At 42.0% G+C, this 23015-nt stretch overlaps 1 protein-coding gene and 1 long non-coding RNA gene across 2 annotated transcripts in view; one reads left to right on the top strand and one right to left on the bottom strand.

Moving 5' to 3' along the window:
- Window positions 1–23015, top strand: part of CTNNA3 (catenin alpha 3) — a 1121082-nt gene that overhangs the window by 989604 nt on the left and 108463 nt on the right. The window contains exon 15 of the mRNA XM_058187693.1: window positions 21253–21434. Coding sequence (XP_058043676.1) covers window positions 21253–21434 — 182 coding nt within the window. The remainder of the gene's footprint in view (window positions 1–21252; window positions 21435–23015) is intronic.
- LOC131200633 (uncharacterized) overlaps window positions 1–23015 on the bottom strand; it is an 88628-nt gene that overhangs the window by 34033 nt on the left and 31580 nt on the right. The gene's annotated exons all lie outside the window — the stretch shown is intronic.

Raw genomic sequence — 23015 nt, 5'->3', positions numbered from 1 at the left:
CACAGTAATGCACCGTGTATCGTCGTCTGCGCATGGCTCTCGCGCATCCTGGATTGGGGTTGGGGGGATGCTGGTTACCAGCTCTGCTTGTCTGTTACAGCTGGGTGGTGTGGGGGGAGATGCGTGAGCTATTCTGGGATGAGGCTCTTTTGTTTGCGGTTGCACTATGGCACCATTTAGTTTCACTTACGTAACGTGAACTAAACTTATGCGCAGGCGATACAAATAGTATATTTTCAGAAATTTAAATTGTCATGGGGGTTTTTATGAAAACCTAATGAAAATGTTTTTAAATAATGCTATGAATTTTTTTTTTAAAGTCAATTAAATTAAAAAAAAAAGAAAAGTGTTTCAGTATCGGACAAAACCCCTACCGCCCACCATGAAAGCTGGAATGCCCACTAGTGGGCGATAGGGGCAAGGTTGACTACCACTGGTTTAGATGATTTTCCTCATGAAGAAAAAGCAAGTCTAAATTTCAATAATATTAAGAATAAAAAATGCCCTGCAGTTGTTTCCTAACAGATCATCAAGGTTTTCCCCTTGTAAACTGGGTTCAAGCTTGGTGAATAGAATAGAATGAACTTGAAGGGACCTTGGGGGTCTTCTAGTCCAGCCCCCTGCTCAAGCAGGAGAATCTATACACACCATTTTATACAAATGACAGCCTAGACTCTTCTTAAAAACATCCGGTGATGGAATGCCCACGATTTCAAGGGGCAAGCTGTACTACTGGATAATTGCCCTCAATATTAGGAAGTTTCTCCTTAAATAATTATGTAGTTTCTTTTTTATGGCTTTGTTAGTAGGAACCCATCCAATGTGATTTCTTCAACAAGCTATGATTAAGTATATTATCTTTGCAGTGACCATATGTTTGTTTGTTTTATTTTAAAGAATTACATAATAAGTATAGAATTACAGAATAACTAAATTGGAAGGAACCTTGGAGGTGTTCTAGTTCAATCCCTTGTCCACGCTTAAAGAACAATCACTTGACAATTCTTCAGTATTTATGACAGCCTTGGAAAGGGTGCTTTATAGCAGCGGTGAAATCCGCCGCGGGTTGCCACCGGTTTGCTGCCTGCGCATGCACGGTGTACCTCAGATGCACGATGTGTGCACGCATGTGCAGTGCATGCCAGATGCGTGCTGTGCACATGCATGCACAGTGCGTGCCAAATGCACACTATGTGCATGCATGCACAGTGTACACCAAATGCACGCTGTGCACGGATGTGTAATGTGTACCAAACACGCTTCACATGGAAAAAGGAGCCATTTGAAGGTAAGTAGAACAGCGAGAGGGGGGAACAGCTGTGCTGCGCAATTTAGATTCTCTAGAAAGCAGGATTTCCTGTTTTCTAGCGAATTTAAATTGCATGGTATAGCTGATTATTAAAAATACCAGTTCGAGCAAACTGGTAGCGTCTTTTTGCTATTGATTCGCCCAAACCGGTGCGAACCACTAGCATTTCAGCCCTGCTTTATAGCCTGTAAGCAATTTTGACAACACTGTCAAACTGTTCACTATATCTGCACTACTATTAATCTTCTCATCGTTCCCTTCACCCATCTCCTTCCACTTATGACTGTATGACTGTAACTTTGTTGCTGATATCCTTACGATTTATATTGATCTTGATTGGTTCCTGATTGCTTATTTGTACCTTTTGACTATCATTAAGTTTTTTACCTTAGAATTCTTGATGAAGATATCTTTTCTTTTATGTCCACACAGAGAGCATATGCACCAAGACAAATTCCTTGTGTGTCTAATCACACTTGGCCAATAAAAAATTCTATTCTATTCTATTTTGACCATCATAACACATTGCACTCCCCCTTCCCCACACCTTACTGCATTTCTGGCCCTAGGCAATCAGTTCACATTTACAATCAGTTGCAGCATAACTACATTTTTTTTTATTGTTTTCCAGGAAAAAAACAACCCACCCATTTTAGGTATGCTCGATTTGCTTAAATGACCATGTGATTTCCTGAAGAACTGCAGTAACTCACTTTATGGTCAACCGAAACATTATGAAATGCAGCCTTTTTAACATGTTCTGTGAGTGGTCCAACAACTACAAAACATTTTTTTTTTCTGGTGAAAAAAAATTTGGGGAATTTCACTTCATTCTGAAATTTTAAGATGTATACTTCGTGTTTCCTAAAATGTAAGACTCACTGATTTACAAAAATGTGTTATTCCAGTTTCTCATTCCACATATCACAATTATCTGTGGGTTTTTTAAAAAAAATATATATACATAAAACTGATTTGTTGATTGCACTTCAGATTTGGTATTTCTTAAATTTCTTAGTAATCCAGTTGCTTTTGATTAGTAAAGCATGTGTTTCTCCCCCCCCCCCCATCCAATACATATTGAAAAGCAGTGATAAAATCAGAAATAGTCATGCTGGCAAAATCATACAGACATTCAGAGTTTGTTAAAACAATACAGTAATAATAACAACATTAAATAATATGAAATATCAAATTCTTATTTTTTTATTTAGTGTACCCTTAATTCATATATTCCTGTGTATCTTTCAGTTACATGCTTTGAAAGCATAAGGAGCAATGATTAACTGAATTTCATTAATATGACGGCCGTCGCCAGGGGAGCTTTTTATCAGGTGCGCCTGATTCGCCAGTTGCGCCCCTTCATAGACCGGGATTCCCTATGCACGGTCACTCATGCCCTCGTTACTTCCCGCCTGAACTACTGTAACGCTCTCTACATGGGGGTCCCCTTGAAGAGCACCCGGAGGCTCCAACTGGTCCAGAATGCAGCTGCACGGGTAATAGAGGGAGCTACTCGTGGCTCCCATATAACACCTCTCCTGCGCAGGCTGCACTGGTTGCCGGTGGTCTTCCGGGTGCAATTCAGGGTGTTAGTTACCACCTTTAAAGTGTTCCATGGCACAGGACCGGGTTATTTACGGGACAGCCTGCTGCCACCGACAGCCTCCCACCGACCTGTGCGCTCGCACAGGGAGGGCCTCCTCAGGGTGCCATCAGCCAAACAATGTCAGCTGGCGACCCCCAGGGGGAGAGCCTTCTCTGTGCAAGCACCTACACTCTGGAATGAGCTTCCTCTGGGGTTACAATTACTCCCATATTATTCAGTATTTGAAGCAACATTGGCACAGCCAAAGACCAGCTGACCATAAGATCTAAGTCATGAAATGGATCAGGTGTCAGGCCTGGAAGCCATCTTTTGCATTAGGCCTTCAGATCTGCCACGTTTCCTGCTGTGGGAACCTGGAAGGGGGGATTGTATGGAGCGTGGGTGATATGTACTCATAATAACATTCCTTTCTCAGAGAGTCAAGGACGTCTTGCCCTCCACCTGGATCGCTGGAACTGGGAGGCATCTCCAATTCAGACAGTGGTTTGATTGGGCCATGTGATGGACTTGTGGGTGTTGGGCAGGGACTTGAACTTTCCTTTGGGAGGGGAAAATCTGGAAACTTTCAGATTCGGGTTTTCACAGATGTGTCAATATGACATCTCTAATACAATGGAACTTAGAGGAGACTCAAGCCTCGGAGTTTTCTTTCATTGGGGATGTTACTTGGAATCCCAATATCAGGAATGTGCATCAGTACTGACTCTGTGGGTCTCAGAGAGCAGAGCCCTAACAATAGAGTAGCCCATAGATTCTGCGCAGGGTTCTCCATGTGGTTTCTGTGTAGAAAATTCTGTAATTAATATATATAGCGGGCAGAAATAGGCCATCTGGACTCTGGTTTGAACCTGAAAAATAGATGCATGCACATTGTATATGGATTTAAAGTGCACTGTATTAGAGTCAAGGCCGTCTTAACAGTATTATGGACCCTGGGCAAACCAGTGTACTGGGGCCCCTATGACAACTACTCACAGGAATAAAAATGTAAATGATCGATAAAATTAAACATATGTTTATTTTATTGGCACTTGCAAAAAAATCAGTGTTGAAAAACACAATAATACCCAGTAAGCCATACAGCTGCTGTATCTATATAATGCAAGGTGCATTGAAGGGTTAACATACTGTTGTGGTGCGCCAGCAACCTGCAGAACCTGGCAGAAGAGTCGGACAATGATGTGGCTGAGGAAGAACAGTCCTGGAGGCTGGGGAAGGCCCAGATGAGGGCTCTGCATCAGAGGCAGAGATGGGGCCAGGGCCAATGGGGAGTGATGTGCAGACTCCGGAGCCTCCAGAGGCTGACAGTAGTGAGGCAGAGGAACAGGAGGAGCCTGTTCCTAATGCACACATGAGAAGAGCTGCCAGAAGGCAAGAACAGCTAAAGCTAAGAGGACAACTCGGGAGTAGGGCCAAGAGATGATTGGCCCCTCCCATAAGGCTTAAAAGACTAGCAACGGCGTTTGGGCTTTGCCGGAAAACCACGTTGATAGCTTCGTCTTCTTGCATTTATTTTGTATCAGTGTCTTCTGAACTTTTGCCAATAAAGGCCTTTGGCAATTTGCCTAATTGGACCAAAGTTGGTGATAGGACTGAGGAATTTGTGTTGGGAGGAATTTGCTTTAATTTAGTTGAACTACGCTGAGAATGAAGTACCGTAATTCTCAGCTGTTCGAATAAAGTTTATTTGTTTTTACACTGAGTGAGTTTCATACTACCTACTGGGGCCTGGGTCACAACATATCCAGCCAGCTTTGTGCTTAAGAAGGGACTAGAACTGATGTTTTCTTACTTTCTAGTTTGGTGTATTAAACCACTACACCAAATGTGCTCTCATTGCATGCTAAGGATCCAGGTTATATTTCACCATTACAGGAAAGTCGCCCATCTGACTAGAAATTACTGCAGATCAGAAAACAACTGAGCAAAAGTTGGATAATGTTCTATGTTATGTCCAAGCTGCTGAAGCAGTGGTCAATTTTTTTTAAAAAGAAACGGTGGGGGGGAACCATAACTTGCAGCTTGGAATGAAAGAAATGTTAAATGTAGTGTACCTTTTAAGTGAAGAGATCTAATTTGTACATATCTTCCATTCTGTACATATAGGAGCAGGTTAGAAAAGATTGAACGTTAATGTGTTAAACTTTGGAAATGATAAAAAAAAAAGTAGTTTTATATGTGTTGCAAATCTTTTTTAAAAATTGCAGTAATGGAATGGATTTATGATGAATCCAACCTTATTTTGGGACCAGTAAACTGATTTGTCCATCCATTTTAGCCACATAATTTTATAACATATTTTCATTACTAAAGTACACAAAAGACCAAAAGTACAATAGGAGGTTAGAAAAATTACTTTTAGCTGAAATTTAAACTTCAGTCAAATGTAACTAAAAATGTTCTCAGCTCTTTTTTTCTTTGGAAAATAGTTTTCACATTATCCCCTTTATATTGAAAAGTCCTTGTATCTCTGACTTAGACATCAGAGAAGATTACCACGGAGATCAGTTCCTGACTCTGATTATCATGTATGATTTATGAGCAGGAAGGCCCAGCGCTCTTAAGTAGGTGAGAATGAATGATTGACCTAAAGAAAGTTGCTTCTAACTGTGTTGCTTGTTAGGTTCTTAAATGCACAGTTCAGTAATTGTAGAACAAAGAAAGGTCATGAACCTTTTAAATGCCCCCAATGCAGCGGTGGGTTTCACATTTTGTTACCACCGGTTCGCCCCGCGCGCACGGTCACTTCACACATGCATGCACCTTCTGCACATGCGCCCAGTGTTCTGTGCATGTGCTTTGCTCGTGCACATGTCTTCCACGCATGCACCTGGCCTCAAAAACGTGTCTAAATAGGATGGCATAGCCCCCGGATGGGTGGACCCACCCACAATTTCCGCTACCGGTTCACCTGAACCGGTACGAACCGTCTAAATACCACTTCTGCCCCAATGTATAGCACAGAGGTAGTCAACCTTTTTATACTACCGCCCACTTTTTTATCTCTGTTAGTAGTAAACCTTTCTAACCGCCCAACGGTTCCACAGTAATGTGCCATGTATCGTTGTCTGCGCATGCCTCTTGTACATCATGGATTGGGTTGGGGGGGGCGCCGGCTACCAGCTCAGCTTGTCTGTTACAGCTGGGTGGTGTGGGGGGAGATGCGCGAGCTATTCTGGGATGAGGCTTTTTTGTTTGCGGTCGCACTATAGTGCCATTTAGTTTCACTTACGTAACATGAACTAAACTTATGCGCAGGTGATACAACTAGTATATTTTTGGAAATTTAAATTGTCACAGGAAATTTTATGAAAACCTAATGAAAATGTGTATAAATAATGCTATGAATTTTTTTTTAAAGTCAATTAAATTAAAAAAAAAAGGAAAGTGCTTCAGTATTGGACAAAACCCCTACCGCCCACCATGAAAGCTGGAATGCCCACTAGTAGGTGCTAGGGATCAGGTTGACTACCACTGGTATAGCACATGTTTTGCAATATACTATATTTAGCATACTTGCTAAAGCAAAAGTTACTGGTATATTCTACTCCACAATTTGCATGATTTTAAATAATTAATCTATCGTATGTATAGAACATATTCAGAATTCATTGGAAAATTACCTGCATTTACCTTTTCATTCACACAAACTACCCTCACATTCATGGAGGAATAAAATGTGCAATAAAAAAAAAGACAGTGGCTTTCAGCAGCTTATTTTTTCACTTTATTCTTTTAGATTTTTAAAGTTTCCCTTATTAATAAAGAATTGGAAATGTTATTTAAAATGTAAATGATATTAAATGAGGCCAGTTTCCATTAATAGGGTATAAGAGGTTCATAGGTTTGATAAATAGATATTGGCTTCTGTAAATACGAACATCTAAGAGGTTGCCAGAGGTAGCAAATGAAGCAGGGGTGAAATCTAAAAATTTTCCCTACTGGTTCTGTGGGCGTGGCTTAATTGGTGGGCGTGGCTTGGTGGTCGGATGACTGGGTGGGCGTGGCCAAAAACAATAAATAATAAAAATAATAAACAAAGTATAAAAAAACAATAAGAGGTACCAAAAACCAACTTTCACACTTTACACACACACAACACAACACAACTGACTCACACACAATGTAAAAGCAGCTGCACTTCAACTTCACACAGCCACAAACAGCTCAAAAACCAACTTTCACACTTTTCACACACACAACTGACACACACACACACACACACACACACAATACCACATAAAGCTTTCTGAGTTTTTGTGTGTTTGTATAGTTAGAGTGAAACACTACAGAAACACACCAAATCTCAGAAAGCTGCACAAATATTTTATTATTTTATTTTATTTTATTGTGGACTTCAATTCCCAGAGTTCCTCAGCCAGACAGCATTAATCATCAGTGGTGAAATAGATTAGCTAAGTTTAAATTAGTTCTGTCTCGTGCTAAAAGCGAAACTGGGGCTTTCGGGCTGTGAGCAGAGCCATGAGGTCGATCAGTAATCAGGTAAGTGGCTTAGACTCTTTTAAAAGGCGTTTTTCTACATGTTTTCTATAGAAAACATGTTTTTTAAGGTTCTGCTGATGAGGAACTCAAGTGAGATCCCCAGAGTAGCCTTTAATTTTAATTTTAATTTTTAAGTTTAAAGGTTGCCGATCTCAGCTGAGGGGTGGGATCCTCAAAGGCTTTTTTTTTTTTACTTTTAAAGGCAGGTTTCGGCTGAAGCAAAACCGGCTTTTAAAAGTAAAAAAGAAAAAAAAACCTCTGCTGATGGTGCGGCTCAGCAGAGGCAGGGGGGCGGGGCCAGGGATTTTTGCTACCGGTCTTCCGAACCAGCAGCCGCCATCGCTACCGGATCGCGCGATCCCGTCCGATCCGTTAGCATTTCACCCCTGAAATGAAGTCACTCACATCGTATCATGCAATTAATGTGAATATAATTGTTGGAAAACTGCCAACTAGATTGGAAGGGTGGGGGGGGGGAGTCAAGCATGGGCTTAGCTTAGAGTCATTGTGCAGCTGCGAAAAGCGTAAGCAAAATCCATGAAGGTTTATCTGGTCGTTTCCAGAGGAAGGCGAACAGTCTGAGGAGATTTCTGTACAATAAAGAACAATAAAGTTGCTAGACATTAACAAACATATATGCAAAATATGCAAAATATGCAAAAAAGACAATCAACCAGCAAAAAGGGAATAAAAAGACTCCAGCACCTCTTCACCAGCAATCAGCACCCAGATCAGCATAGATTAACTCCAAGATTAGCATCAGACCACCAATCAAGTAAACAATGCCCCAATCAAGAAACTGCCAAAGAAGATAACAGTAAACAGCCCAACCAAGAAATCTCCAAGACCATCGACACCGACCCTGGCAGCGCAAGCCACTAGAATAGGAACTAACAGCAGACTGCATTACTTGCTAGCACTGGCAATGTTACCTAGTTTGGGTAATGAAACATCTACAAGAAAACGGGCAAGTTCAGAGAACGTCAAGGACCCTTCATTTCAACCCTCAGCTACAAATATTCTCCTTTAAAGTTGCTTGCTTCCTTGCAATGAAGTTGCTTGCTTCAATTACCGTATTTTTCAGAATATAAGACGCACCTTAGTTTTTGGGGAAGAAAATAAGAAAAAAAGCTGATTGGAAGGTGGATTGGCCTTCTGGAATACCCCCAATCAGCTGTTCTAAGAGGTGAATTTTAGCAATAAGTTCCTTGGTTCTGAGCTCTGTGTGTTGCTCTTTTTTTGCTTTTTGTTTTTTTCTGCCTCTGAAACTTCTGAAACTCTGTTTCAGAAAAAAACTTTTATTCCTGCCTCTGAAAGCCTCTGAAACAGAGCTTCAGAAAAAAAAGCCTCTGAAGCTCTGTTTGGAGGCTTCTTTTCTGAAGCTCTGTTCGGGGGCTTCTTTTCTGAAGATTTGTTTCTAATGCTTTTTTCAGCCTCTGAAACCTCCTTTTGAGAAGCTGGGCACGGCTATATTCGGAGTATAAGATGCAGCCAGATTTTTACCCTCTTTTTTGGGAGGGGGAGAAAGGTGTGTCTTATACTCCCAAAAATACAGTATTTATGAATTGCTCTGGTTGTTTGTGCCTGACAAGGACATTCATAATCTTTGAAATGACATCATGGAACACATGATGCCATCATTGCTTCTGTTGGACCCATAACCATATGGGTTAAAGCAGGGGTGGGTGTCAAACTCAATTTCATTGAGAGCCGCATCAGCGTTTTCTTTGATCTCGGGGGTAGATGGGGTGTGTGGAGGCAGTAGTGAAATCCAAATTTTTTTACTACCGGTTCTGTGGGTGTGGCTTGGTGGGCATGGCTTGGTGGGCATGAGAGGGAAAGGATACTGCAAAATCTCCATTCCCATTCCACTCCAGCGGAAGGATACTGCAAAATCCCCATTCCCTCCCCACTCCTGGGAAAGGATATTGCAGAACCTCCATTTCCACCCCACTCTGGGGCCAGCCAGAGGTGGTATTTGGCGGTTCTCTGAACAACTCAAAATTTCGGCTACTGGTTCTCCGAACTGCTCAAAATTTCCACTACCGGTTCTCCAGAACCTGTCAGAACCTGCTGGATTTCACCCTTGTGGGGAGGGGCATGGCTAGGGTGGGCGTGGCCAGCATGACGTCACTTGTGTCGGGGGCCCCTGTGGTGGTCCGAGTACTCTGCCAGCAAAAATTGCCTCCTGAGCTCCATTTTCTGCTGTGATGGCCTCCTGCAACCCTCTGCCAGTGAAAACTGAGCTCAGGAGGGCCGTACATGGCCCTCCCTAGCTCCGTTTTCTCTGGCATCACTGTGGGCCGGTCCTTTGCTGTTTCCAGGAGGGGCCAGCGGGCCAGATCTAAGCACCCCGTGGGCCGAATCCAGCCCCCAGGCCTTGAGTTTGACACCCCTGGGCTACAGCATACTATAAACAGAGGGGGAAAACAAGTATGCCATCACACTCTGCTCACTTTTCTCACATGGCAAGGATATACAGTCCTTGGCCTTCTAAAACATGGAAAAGTATAGAAGAACGAAACAGATGGGACCAAGATAAAAATATTTGACGTCATTTACATCAAGATTAAATAAAGCACTGTTAAAACCTCTAATTCTGAGTTGGACATCTGACACTCTTATGGTCCCTGCTGACAGCAATATAATTACATTCCAAATATTTAGTATTTTCCTCTTCCGTTGTTTTAAGAATTACTATTTGATGGCAACTTAGGAGCAGGAGATTGGAAGCCATGCCAAAGACTTGGCTGATGGAGAGGGAAACACACAGGGCCTCAGGCTGTGTACTTTGTGTTAGAAGCCACAAATTTTGTGTCTCTGTGTGTCTCCAGAAGTTGTTCCTGAAATTTTGATAAATTATGAATCTAGACAGCAACAACCTAAAAGAATCAAGGTAAGATTCCAATGAGGAAGAATTCTTCTTATTGGGCTACTTAGATAATCCTGAACTGATTTTTATGACCCTATCAGGACTGGGAGACAAGAGGAAGCTTTCAAAATTTCTATTGGAACAAGTAGGCCAATAGTTGATCAGATAAAGCAACTGTTGACAATGGAGGTTGTAAACATCAGCACTCCAGTGATATATGAACAGGATGCAAATCCCTAATCTATCTGCTTGGCACATGCATCATGGAAGAAGGATAGACAGCCACACATAGATAGCTACGTTTTGTTTTGTTTTTCAGACTGAATGGATAATTTTCAGACCACAAGTGAGTGAGTTGCCAAATTGCCTCAAAGATTGTGCCAGCTTTTGCATACCATATAGTGCTGAAAGCCTACCAAAATATTAGCCCAACGCAAGTAAATGCAAAATTAACTACGTTGGCGGCATTCAAGGAGAACCAGTTGAAGATTTATTTATTTATTTATTTATTTATATTTTATTTTATTTATTTATTTGTCACAACAGTATATAAAAGCATAAGCATGAAATAACTATCCGAGTTGGATACAATCAAAGGGAACATTAGGACAGGAATGGTAGGCACGCTGGTGCTCTTATGCATGCCCCTTACAGACCTCTTAGGAATGGGGTGAGGTCAATAGTAAATAATCTTTGGTTAAAGCTTTCGGGATTTTGGGAAGAGACCACAGAGTCAGGTAGTGCATTCCAGGCATTAACAACTCTGTTACTGAAGTCATATTTTCTGCAATCAAGATTGGAATGGTTCACATTAAGCTTGAATCTATTGTGTGCTCGTGTATTGTTGCGATTGAAGCTGAAGTAGTCTTCAACATGAAGGACATTGTAACAGATGATTCTATGAGTTAAACTCAGGTCATGTCGAAGGCGGCAGAGTTCTAATGTTTTACAGATGGCACCTTCCGCCGGCAAGGTTCGCTAAGATTTTCCTGAATAACTCACCAATTTGCTGGAAGTGTAACAAGGTTTATGGAACATATTATCATCTTTGGTGGGTATATCTGGCCACAAAAAAGTATTGGCCCAAAATCAAAAAATGGCTCGAAAAAATAACGGACCAACCGATTGATTGGAAACCAGAGACATTCTTGTTGGGAATATTTACTAGACACTATACCAAAGATGAAACTCAAATACTTTGGCCACCTAATAAGAAGGAAGGACTCACTGGAGAAGAGCCTAATGCTGGGAAAGATTGAGGGCAAAAGAAGAAAGTTGACGACAGAGAATGAAGTGGCTGGATGGAGTCACTGAAGCAGTTGGCTTGAGCTTAAATGGACTCCAGAGGATGGTAGAGGACAGGAAGGCCTGGAGGAAGGTTGTCCATGGGGTCACGGTGGGTCAGACATGACTTCGCAACTGACAACAACAATACCAAAGAAATAAAATACTTAATCTTATATATCATAACGGCCGCAAGAATTTCATATGCATAAAATTGGAAAAAAGGAAATACACCAACAGAGGAAGAACTGATAAAGAAAATCTTAGATGGTGCCGAGATGGACAAGTTAGCAAAAGAAATTAAAGAAAAGGAAGATACAGAATATTATGTAATATGGGATAAATGGTACAAGTGGCTGGAGACTAGAAAAAATGAACAGTGATGAAAGGGGAGAAACAATAAGTGCAAGATGTCTATAAAATAGTGTATAAAATGTATAAATTTAACATTAAGAGTGATAGGAATTATAAAGTAATAAGGGATAACGGGACAAGAAGGATATAAATATTAAAAGGGGAAATGGGAGAAAATGTAAATATTAGGAGAGCACCGCTACGAAACGGTTGTAAAAAGGGAATGTATGTTATGTGTTTTGCGTTTGTTATGTTGTGTTGTGTTATAAATAAAAATCTTAAAAAATAATAATAGCCCAACACAACTTATATGTAGAGTAATTAAGTAATTACGAGAGTAATTAAGGTGAGTGACTCAGTCATGTTTCCTTGGGAAATGGGAAACAAAGAAATGTATATGCCTGCTGCCTCATCCAACAATCTTTTTTTGTCAGGATCTGGAGGATTGTGGTGTTGAGAACAGGGCTGCTGACAGGATTATTAAGTGCTGGAACAAGACTAATATGCCTCACCCCCCATGAATGTGTATGCGCCCCCCATGCACGCCCCCACACATGCATGCACAGTCCCCCCGCAAACGCCCCGTCCCCGCACATGCGTGGCAGAGACCCAAAGACCATTTTCACACAAATTAACGTTTCATAAACTGAAATAAAATATAAAATATATTCCAATATTGTTTTTCTTTTTAAAAATTTGGTTTTGTAAAAAAAAAAAAAAAAAAAAAATTTCCCCTTCATGGGCCCCCTTTGAGATCCATGGGCTCCGGAACAATGTACCGACTGAACGCCCCCTCTCCTCAGGCCTGGCTGAGAATACGAAGGGTTGAGGAAGCCATTAAAGGGGTGGATTGAGGAAACATTGCAGAAAAGGTTACGCACACCCTAAATAGATGGAAACACGAGAAACGCCTCACCTTAATTTTGTTTGGTTATAAAGTGGGGCAAAGAGAAACCTGGACAGGTTTTAAGATTCTGTTACTGTACTGTGTTTCACAACATGTGAACTCCTGCCCTGCCTATTCCTTGACCTGGCCGATCTTGAAGGACGTAAATCCATGATGGTGAACCTATGGCACAGGTGCAACAGGTGGTACGAGTAGCCATATCGGTGGGCACGCAAGCTCAGCTCCGGCATGCACATTGGGCCTTCTGGGCCCACCAGAAGTTCTGGCCTCCAGAGGGCCTCCAGGGGGATGGGGAAGGCTGTTTTCAGCCTCCCAAGCTCCTAAAAGTTCTGGAGCCTGGGGAGAGAGAAAAACAGGCCGACTGGGCCCACCGTGTCATCACGTACCAGGAGTGGGGGAGGAGTCAGGGGGATCATGCATGCATGTGCAGGGGTGGGGCGCATAGAATTATGGGTGAGGGGCTGTGTGTGCATGACCCCCCCTGCCCGCCCCACTCCTGGCACACGATGGTAAAAAGATTAGCCATCACCGACATAAATCATGGCATTGTGCAAACCCATGACCTCTAACTCTATCTGCTGCCATTTGCCGCTTGCCTTACTAACAGTGTGGAATTCTGAGGATCAGAAGTCAATGTTCAGATCCAGAATGCAGCAACTGATGCCTCTCTGGTCAGTGGTGGGTTTCAATTTTTTTTACTACCGGTTTTGTGGGTGTGGTTTGGTAGATGTGGCAGGGGAAGGATATTGTAAAATCTCCATTCCCTCCCCACTCCAGGGGAGGGTTACTGCAAAATCCCCATTTCCTCCCGATCAGCTGGGACTCGGGAGGCAGAGAATAGATGGGGGCGGGGCCGGTCAGAATTTTTACTACTGGTTCTCTGAACTACTCAAAATTTATGCTCCCGGTTCTCCAGAACTGGTCAGAACCTGCTTAAACCCACCTCTGTCTCTGATGCCAGGTTTTTTTCAAGATAAATATCAAGTTCTAAGAGACTGGCAAATTCATGGAACAAGAGCTGCTTGGATTTTTGGAAAGATTTTTATTGCTGGTACCAGAGGTGGGATTCATTTACTTTCCCTACCAGTCCGCAAATGTGAGTGCCCGCACCACCTCTGCACATGCGCATGGCCTTCTGCACATGCATACTAGTCGCGCATTACGTCCAGGCGGGTGGGTGGAGCCTCCCGCAGTTGCCACTACTGGTTTACGCGATCCGAACCGAACTGGCTGAATCCCACCACTGTCTGGTAAATAAAATAACAACATTTTGAAATCCTGCCAAAGCAATTCTTTTACAAAATTTAATGTAATTAAGGTTGACTTATTTTGAATTTCGGTCTCCCATTTTTTCTCTCCCCTAGACTCAAAAGTCTCTTCTGCAAGGGTCCCATTTCTGTCTATAATTGTACTGCTGTTCCCTCTGTGTTGCTAAAGTTTGTGAGGTTTTCCATCATAAGGTGGGTGGGCACCTTCTGCTTTTTACCAGACTTGTAATTCTGGGACAGTTCTGCCCACAAAGTATTATACCTACATGGCAATGGTGGGATTCAAATTTTTTTACTACCGGTTCTGTGAGTGTGATTTAGTGGGCGTGGCAGGGGAAGGATACTGTAAAATCTTCATTCCCTCCCCACTCCAGGGGAAGGTTACTGCAAAATCCTCATTTCCTCCGCTGGGGAGGAATCAGCTGGGACTCGGGAGGCGGAGAATAGATGGGGCGGGGCCAACCAGAGGTGGTATTTACCAGTTCTCCGAACTACTCAAAATTTCCACTACCAGTTCTCCATAACTGGTCAGAACTGCTGAATACCACCTCTGGTATATGGGCAAACATTGGAAATAGTAGCAAGAAAAAAAAGAAAGCATATACAGTTTTATAAACAGGATCCCTTAAAATAAAAATGAAATTTGTGCTCAAATTAATCAGCTAATTAACCAAGGAAAGCATATTTTAATGTATTTTTAACCAACACCGGTGAACTGTGAGTGTTTTTGCCTCCCGTTGCAATATTAATTCATATCCAGTGCCAGAGAGATAGGTGGATAGATATTTTATTATAGTCCAAAGGATAGAAAAAGAAAACATTAGAAACACAACAAACAATAAACTGCAGAGTATATGAAGGAAATAATAATGTTTAAAGTTACCAGGACTATTAAAATTAGAACAGCAGAAATGGACCTAAATCTACAAATAGGTTAAATTCTGTCTTTTTCACCTGAATGTTTTTGGTTCCTAGAAAACTTCAAAAGGGACAAGAGATGTGATTTGGGGAAGAGTTTCAACCTTCTCAAGTTATTATCTTTTGTCTTTTGAACTACACCCAGGTCTTCCTGTGAAACTACCCAATCTTTCAAGAGAAAAAAAAATTAATAATCCAGAACAGAAGAGTAGGATGGACATACCATTGTTTCAATGTTAATGTTATTTTACAGTAGCAGCCAAAATTGTGGAAACCTTTTGGGAAAAGTGTATTTTTGAGGTTAGGTGGCTAATAACACCACTTTTTTGTTTGGAGTTTCAAGATAATCATATTCCACTGCTGGAATGGCCTGGGAATAGCCCAGACCTTAACCAAATTGAAAATCTATGGAGCCGATTAAAGAAACTTGTTAGTGAGAAGCGACCCAGCAATAAAACCCAGTTAATAGAAGCCATCATTCAATCTTGGTTTCACATTATAAGAGCTGCAGTACTAAAAGACTTGGTTCACTCCATGAGTTGGAAGGGACCTTGTAGGTCATCTAGTCCAACCCTTTGCCCAAGCAGGAGACCCTACACCATTTCTGACAGATGGCAGTCCAGTCTCTTATTTATTTTATTTTATTTATTTATTTATTTTGTCAAGCTTATATAAAATTACAGATAAAAGTATAAACATGATTATGAAACACATGAAATGGATATGAATAAAAAGGGGACATTAGGACAGGGACGGTAGGCACGTTGGTGCTTTTATGCACTCCCCTTACAGACCTCTTAGGAATGGGGCGAGGTCAACAGTAGACAGTCTAAGGTTAAAGTTTTGGGGGTTTGGGGAAGAAACCATAGAGCCAGAAAGTGCATTCCAGGCATTGACCACTCTGTTGCTGAAGTCATATTTTCCGCAATCGAGTTTGGAGCAGTTTACCATAAGTTTGTATCTATTGTGTGCTCGTGTATTGTTGTGATTGAAGCTGAAGTAGTCATTGACAGGTAGGACATTGTAGTAGATGATTTTATGAGCTATGCTTAGGTCAGACCGAAGGCAGCGTAGTTCTAAGTTGTCTAAGCCCAAATTTTCAAGTCTGGTGGCATAAGGTATTCTGTTGTGAGCAGAGGAGTGGAGGACTCTTCTCGTGAAATATTTCTGGACACGCTCAATTGTATTAATGTCTGATATGCAGTGCGGGTTCCAGACAGATGAGCTGTATTCGAGAATTGATCTAGCAAAGGTTTTGTATGCTGTAGTTAGTAGTACAATATTACCTCCCACAACTTCCGAAGGCAATTTCTGTTCCATGGGTTGATTGCTCTCACTGTCAGAAAATTTCTCCTTATTTCCAGGTCGAATCTCTCCTTGATCAGTTTCCATCCATTATTCCTTGTCTGGCCTTTGGGTGCTTTGGAGAATAGCTTGACCCCCTCCTCTCTGTGCCAGCCCTTCAAATATTGGATTTATTATGGCGCACTTAGGAAACCACTAGAAAAAAAGCAAGTTGCTCCCTATCTCTAATAAACTTGGAAGTGAGAATGAGGTCATGTTCTCTTGGGTTTTTTTTCCTTTTTTAGTTCCAGACTGTGATGTGCTTGCTTTTGGGCGGTAAACTGAACAACTGAATTTTATTTTATTTTTTGTATCTTCAAGCTACCATCTTCTTTCTGAACATGTCAGACATTGGCATTTTACTATTTTAAAATTTTGAACAGTTCCACTGCAATTTCAGAGCAATTCATTCTGATCGCCTTTTGGCAAGGCAGATGGTATAATCCTTGACAGCTGCAAAGAAGAGGGGGATCATTAAAAAGGAGCTTCCAGGCAATTCCTGGAAATTAAAGCATAACTAGAAGGGAGAATTGAACATGGACCTTAAAAAATGACTGACTAGTATATTCATATGTCAGGCCTTGGGGAACAATCGCAATGTGTCTTCATCTAAGTTATTCCTTCAATGGTATTCATATTCAAGGTAGTCTGCTTGGCAAGAGAACGAAGTCGTTGTGGATCCAGCTTCCACTGCATCGTTCCTGTCTCTGTCTCTCCATCTGGAGTACTTTCCTTCTATAAATGAGGAGTATATTTCATTCTTCTAAAAGGCTTTTAGAAGAATACATCTTACAGCAATCACATTTCAGGGCTGGAATTCAGGAGATGGAAAACAATTAGCCCAAAACAAAAACGAAGAGCACATTATACCAAAAGTACAACCAAAGCCCAGTTGTACTCCAAGCCTAGCTCATGTTATGCATGGTCAAGCCAGGGTGGTGGATTGCTTGGTCATGTGCCATCAAGTTGTTTTTGACTTATAGAGACTACATACATAGACTTTTCCCCCCAAGTCTTTCAATGATGCATTCATCACCATTGTAACTAAATCTATCCCTCCCCTTGCTGATAATCATCATCTTCAGAGGTGGCATTCAGCTAGTTCAGACCGGTCCTATTTAGCCATGTTTTCGAGGCCAGGTACATGCACAGAAGGCTGGGCGTGTGTGTGGAAGGCACGCAGGCAACAAGCGTAAGGAAGGCTGGGCACACGTGCGGAAGGCACACATGCAGCGAGGGTGCAGAAGGCCAGGCGCATTTGCAGAAGGGACACATGCAGCAAGGGTGCGGAAGGCCAGGCGCATTTGCAGAAGGCATGCATGCAGCGATTGTGCAGAAGGCCAGGCTCATTTGCAGAAGGCACGCATGCAGTGAGGGTGCGGAAGGCCAGGCGCATTTGCAGAAAGCATGCATGCAGTGATTGTGCAGAAGGCCAGGCGCATTTGCAGAAGGCATGCATGCAGCGAGCATGCCGAAGGCCAGGAGCATGTGCAGAAGGCATGCATGCAGCGAGCATGCCGAAGGCCAGGCTCATATGTGGAAGGCACACATGCAGCGAGCATATAGAAGGTCAGGCGCATGTGCAGAAGGCATGCATGCAGTGAGCATGCCGAAGGCCAGGCTCATATGTGGAAGGCACACATGCAGCGAGCATATAGAAGGTCAGGCGCATGTGCGGAAGGCATGCATGCAGCGAGCGTGCAGAAGGCCGGGCATATGTGCGCGTGGCAAACCGGTGGCAACAATATGTGAAACCCACCCCTGATCATCTTCTCCTCTTTCTTTCCACCTTCCTCAGCATTAGTTGTTTTCCAGAGAGCCCGGTCTTTGCATAATGTGTCTGAACGAGGATAATTGGGCTTGGACATGCTCAGAATATAGAAAGAATACCTGGCCGAACATCACTAAGTGAGATTCTGTGCCGGAGAAGTTTCCCCATCCTAGCTCAATACCTTAGTCACAACATTACAGCAGCTCTATGTCAGTGGTGGGTTTCAAAAATTTTTACTACCGGTTCTGTTGGTGTGGCTTGGTGGGTGTGGCATGGCTTGGTGGGTGTGGCTTGGTGGGCGTGACAGGGGAAGGATACTGTAAAATATCCATTCCCACCCCACTCCAGGGGAAGGTTACTGCAAAATCCCCATTTCCTCCTGATTTCCTCCTGATCATCTGGGACTCAGGAGGCAGAGAATAGAATAGTCAGAATAGTCCAGTCAGAATGTTTACTACCGGTTCTCCGAACTACTCAAAATTTCCACTACCGGTTCTCCAGAACTGGTCAGAATCTGCTGAAACCCACCTCTGCTCTATGTGTACCCTGGCTGCAAAATAAGAGAAAGCCTCTATTTTTCAGAACTAAAATGGGCAGCAGAGGTCATTATATAAAGACTCAATTAGTATTCACCATGGTATATAATATATGGAAGATTGCCGCTGTAATGCTAAAAGGAATACATGGAATGGAGCATTAATTTACAAATGACTAAACTAAAATACTTGTTTTTGGTATCTGTAAAACTAAAAGAAGGGATGCGGTGGCTTAGTGGGTAAGACACTGAGCTTGTCGATCGAAAAGGTCGGCAGTTCACTGCGTAACAGGGTGAGCTCCCATTACTTGTCCCAGCTTCTATCAACCTAGCAGTTCGAAAGCACGTAAAAATGCAAGTAGAAAAACAGGGACCACCTTTGGTGGGAAGGTAACAGCGTTCCGTGTGCCTTTGGCGTTGAGTCATGCCGGCCACATGACCACGAAGATGTCTTTGGGCAGCTCTGGCTTTTCGGCTTTGAAACGGAGATGAGGACCGCCCCCTAAAGTCGGGAACAACTAGCACGTATGTGCGAGGGGAACCTTTACCTTTACCTAAAACTAAAAGAAAGTGGAAAGTTGAAATGTATCTGAACGTTTTAGTTCAGTTATGAACAAATGAGATAAAGTGTCAGAAAGTATAAACTGGTAGCATCTATATTGACTTTAGAACAGTGGTGGTCAACCTGGTCCCTACCACCCACTAGAGGGCATTCCAACTTTCATGGTAGGGGTTTTGTCTGATACTGAAGCACTTTCCTTTTTTAAAATTTAACTTACTTCTTTAAAAAAATTCATAGCAATATTTAAAAACCTTTTCATTAGGTTTTCATAAAATTCCCCGTGATAATTTAAATTTCTGAAAATATACTATTTGTATCACCCGTGCATAAGTTTAGTTCACATTACGTAAGTGAAACTAAATGGCGTTATAGTGCGACCGCAAACAAAAGAGCCTCGTCCCAGAATAGCTCGCACATCTCCACCCACACCACCTAGCTGTAACAGACAAGCAGAGCTGGTAGCTGGCAACCCCCCCCAAACCAATCCACGATGCGCGAGAGTCATGCGCAGATGACGATACACGTGCATTACTGTGGAACCGGTGGGCGGTTAGAAAACTTTACTACTAACAGAGATACAAAAATGGGCGGTAGGTATAAAAAGGTTGACTACCCCTGCTTTAGCATATATAGTGGTATACAACCACATACCACTATATGATATGAAAGTAAAAATGTATAGATTGGTAATAGTTGCATGTTAGGTGAATGGGGGGAAAAAAACCAGAGGTAACCCTTGAGAGGAGAAATTGTACAGCATTTTGGATGAATGCATTTCAGAGAAATAAGTTATGCTGTTCAATGACATGAAAAGATGTGTGAGACCAATGATGAGATGCTGCCGGTTTAACAACCGGTTCGGTGATCCGCACTTTGTGGACGCATATTTCAGATAATGGAGCCCTTTGGGGAAGAAATGCCAAACACCACACCTTAGTTAGCAGTCGAACTGCCACACTGTACAATTGCACCAGGAAGTTGCCTTTGATTAATTCAATACATGAGTTAAATAGCCAGATTAGGAAGAAATAAAAGCAAATTTTGATCTTAGACAACTTACTTCTTTGCCGTCTTCGGTCCGACCTAAGCGTAGTACATAAAATCATCTGCTACAATGTCCTACCTGTCAAGGCCTACTTCAGCTTCAATCACAACAATACACATGCACACAATAGATACAAACTTATGGTAAACCGCTCCTAACTTGATTGCAGAAAATACGACTTCAGCAACAGAGTGGTCAATGCCTGGAATGCACTACCTAACTCTGTGGTTTCTTCCCCAAACCCCCAAAACTTTAAGCTTAAACTGTCTACTGTTGACTTCACCCCATTCCTAAGAGGTCTGTAAGAGGCATGCATAAGTGCACCTGCGTGCTTACCATCCCCTTTTATTCGTATCATTTTCATTCTCATTTCATGAGAGATGGGAGGAGAGAGAGGGAGGGAGGGAGGGAGAGAGAGAGAGAGAGAGATTTATACCCTCTGTTGGGCTTTGAATTTGAGCTTGTGTTCTGATTGGTTATCAGACTCCCATGGGGCCATGCAGGGGTACCTTTGTAGGTTGTCTTTTGAGTCCCAGGCTTGGTTGAGCCTTGCTGGGTGATGCAGTCTCCCCAAGTGCCATGTGGTGAATTCTGTTGCTAGCTTGGTAGAGGGCTAATCCTATCTTTGTTGGATCTTGGGTCTATTCATTTGCTTATGAATAGACCTAGCTATCTCTTTATCTCTTAAGTGCTGACATCTGCTATGGGCTATTGAGGAGGGTGGGGGCTATTAAGAGCGAGTCTGCTTCCCCCCTTAAAAAAAAACACGTTTCTCCATTTCTCATCCAGGGAGATATAACATTCTGGCTTTCTAATATTTCCTAGAATATTTCATTCTTCTTGGAGAGGGGTGGGTGCTAACTTCCTACACGGCAATAATTTAACAATAAAGACCCTTCCAATCTATAAAAGGAGGTCGTCCGCTGATAAAGGCAGATGTTTTGCAGATCAAATTATCTTGATTTTTGCAGGCAAAGATGACTCAGTTGCCAGAGGCGGAGAAAGAAAAGATAGCTGAACAAGTGGCTGATTTTAAGAAAGTCAAGAGTGAGCTTGATAAGGAGATTGAAATATGGGATGACACCAGCAATGACATCATCGTTCTCGCTAAAAGGATGTGTGTGATTATGATGGAGATGACAGACTTCGCAAGGTAATTTAAAAGAAGGTAAAAACAGGGATTTAAAAGAAATATATATATTTCCGAGCACTGGAAATCGCTGTCACATTCAAAATGGAAAAGAGAAAAGGTTTTATAATGACAGGTGACAAGTGCATGTCAAAACTAATAGAACTGAAAATTGAAATGTTCACTGTAAGATATTGAAGTGTCACAATGATTGTTTAAAACAGGGGTGTCCAACCTTGGCAACTTTAAGACTTGTGGACTTTAAACTCCCGGAATTTCCCAGGGAGTCGTAGAAGTCCACAAGTCTTAAAGTTACCAAGGTTGGATAGTCTCACTTTAAAAGCGTAAGCTGGTTTGGAGAAAGTCAATGAGATGTTTGTCCTTGTTGATTCCCTTCTATTTTGCTTCTGGTTATTTACTCTGGACGACCCTTTTATAATGGATACACAACAAGGCAAAGAAGACCCTTGGTTAAGAAATAATTTATATGACAACTGAAAAACTTGGAACTTACTCACTTAGTGCTTTTCATTGTGATCTTTGACCATGTCTGTTTTCGAAAACCCAAATCAGTTTTGCGCTAATTGAAACGCTGTGGATTTTCTCAATGAACCATGAAGATTATTGTTCAGAAAGCAAGTGGCAGGCATGGAGGTCTCTAGGACGAAATGACACTTCTACATTCAGAAGGGGAAGGAAATGCATATTCAAGCAATTTTAATAGGTTGTGTAGCTACGTTTTTTGTTTAGAGCTTTTCATAACTCTGATGTTCTAAATAAAACAGTAGACTATCAAAAGATAACATATTGGAACTAACATATGGCTAGTAAAGGCTTCTGCAAAGAATGGGTTGTATCCATCTGTATAAAGTATTCTGTCAGGGTTCCGACAGATGCCCTAATTAAATCATGAACCTTGAGCCGAGCTTTAAAAGAAATCCAGTTATTTATTAGGAGCTTCATGTTGGCACGTTCCAAGTGAAGCCAACTCTGACCCCACCTAATTTACGCCCCACGTAATTTACGCCCCAATCGTGACTCTGTTTCCCCCCTCCTCCCAGGTTATATATCAATCACATTCACCAACGGAGCAATTTCGTGGGTTGTAGAGATCACTCCCCTCTCGCCACTGTGGGTAACCCTGGGAGACAGCCTTGAGAAAGATATGTCTGGAATGTGCTTCTGTTGTTGGCTGCCATGCTACTTCATTGTTTCCCATCCCCCTTGCCTAGCAGGCCAGGGATGCTTTGCGAGTTGACATATTATTTGATACAATACCAATTTTGATGCAGTATAGAGAGAATGGCAAGTTTTTGTAAATCTCCATCAATCCTTAATTTTATTTAGAATATTGAAGAAATACAGAAAGAGGTTCAGGAGACTACCATGATGATGATAGAGAAATTACTAAAATTGTTTCCCTTTCTCTGTTGCTGATAATTGATTCAAAAAGATGTGATGTCCTTATTTTGTAGGTGTTCAGTGCTCTTCGGCCACCTTGCAAATAAAATAATCATTTAAAGATGACAAGGAAACTTTCTCTCTCTCTCGAAATTGAACCTATTCTGTCACACAATGATGTACCATAGTACTTTTCTGGAAGCT

Source organism: Ahaetulla prasina, chromosome 6, assembly GCF_028640845.1.
Source record: "Ahaetulla prasina isolate Xishuangbanna chromosome 6, ASM2864084v1, whole genome shotgun sequence".
Taxonomy (NCBI): Eukaryota; Metazoa; Chordata; class Lepidosauria; order Squamata; family Colubridae; genus Ahaetulla; species Ahaetulla prasina.
This window is presented reverse-complemented; position numbering and strand designations above follow the sequence as displayed.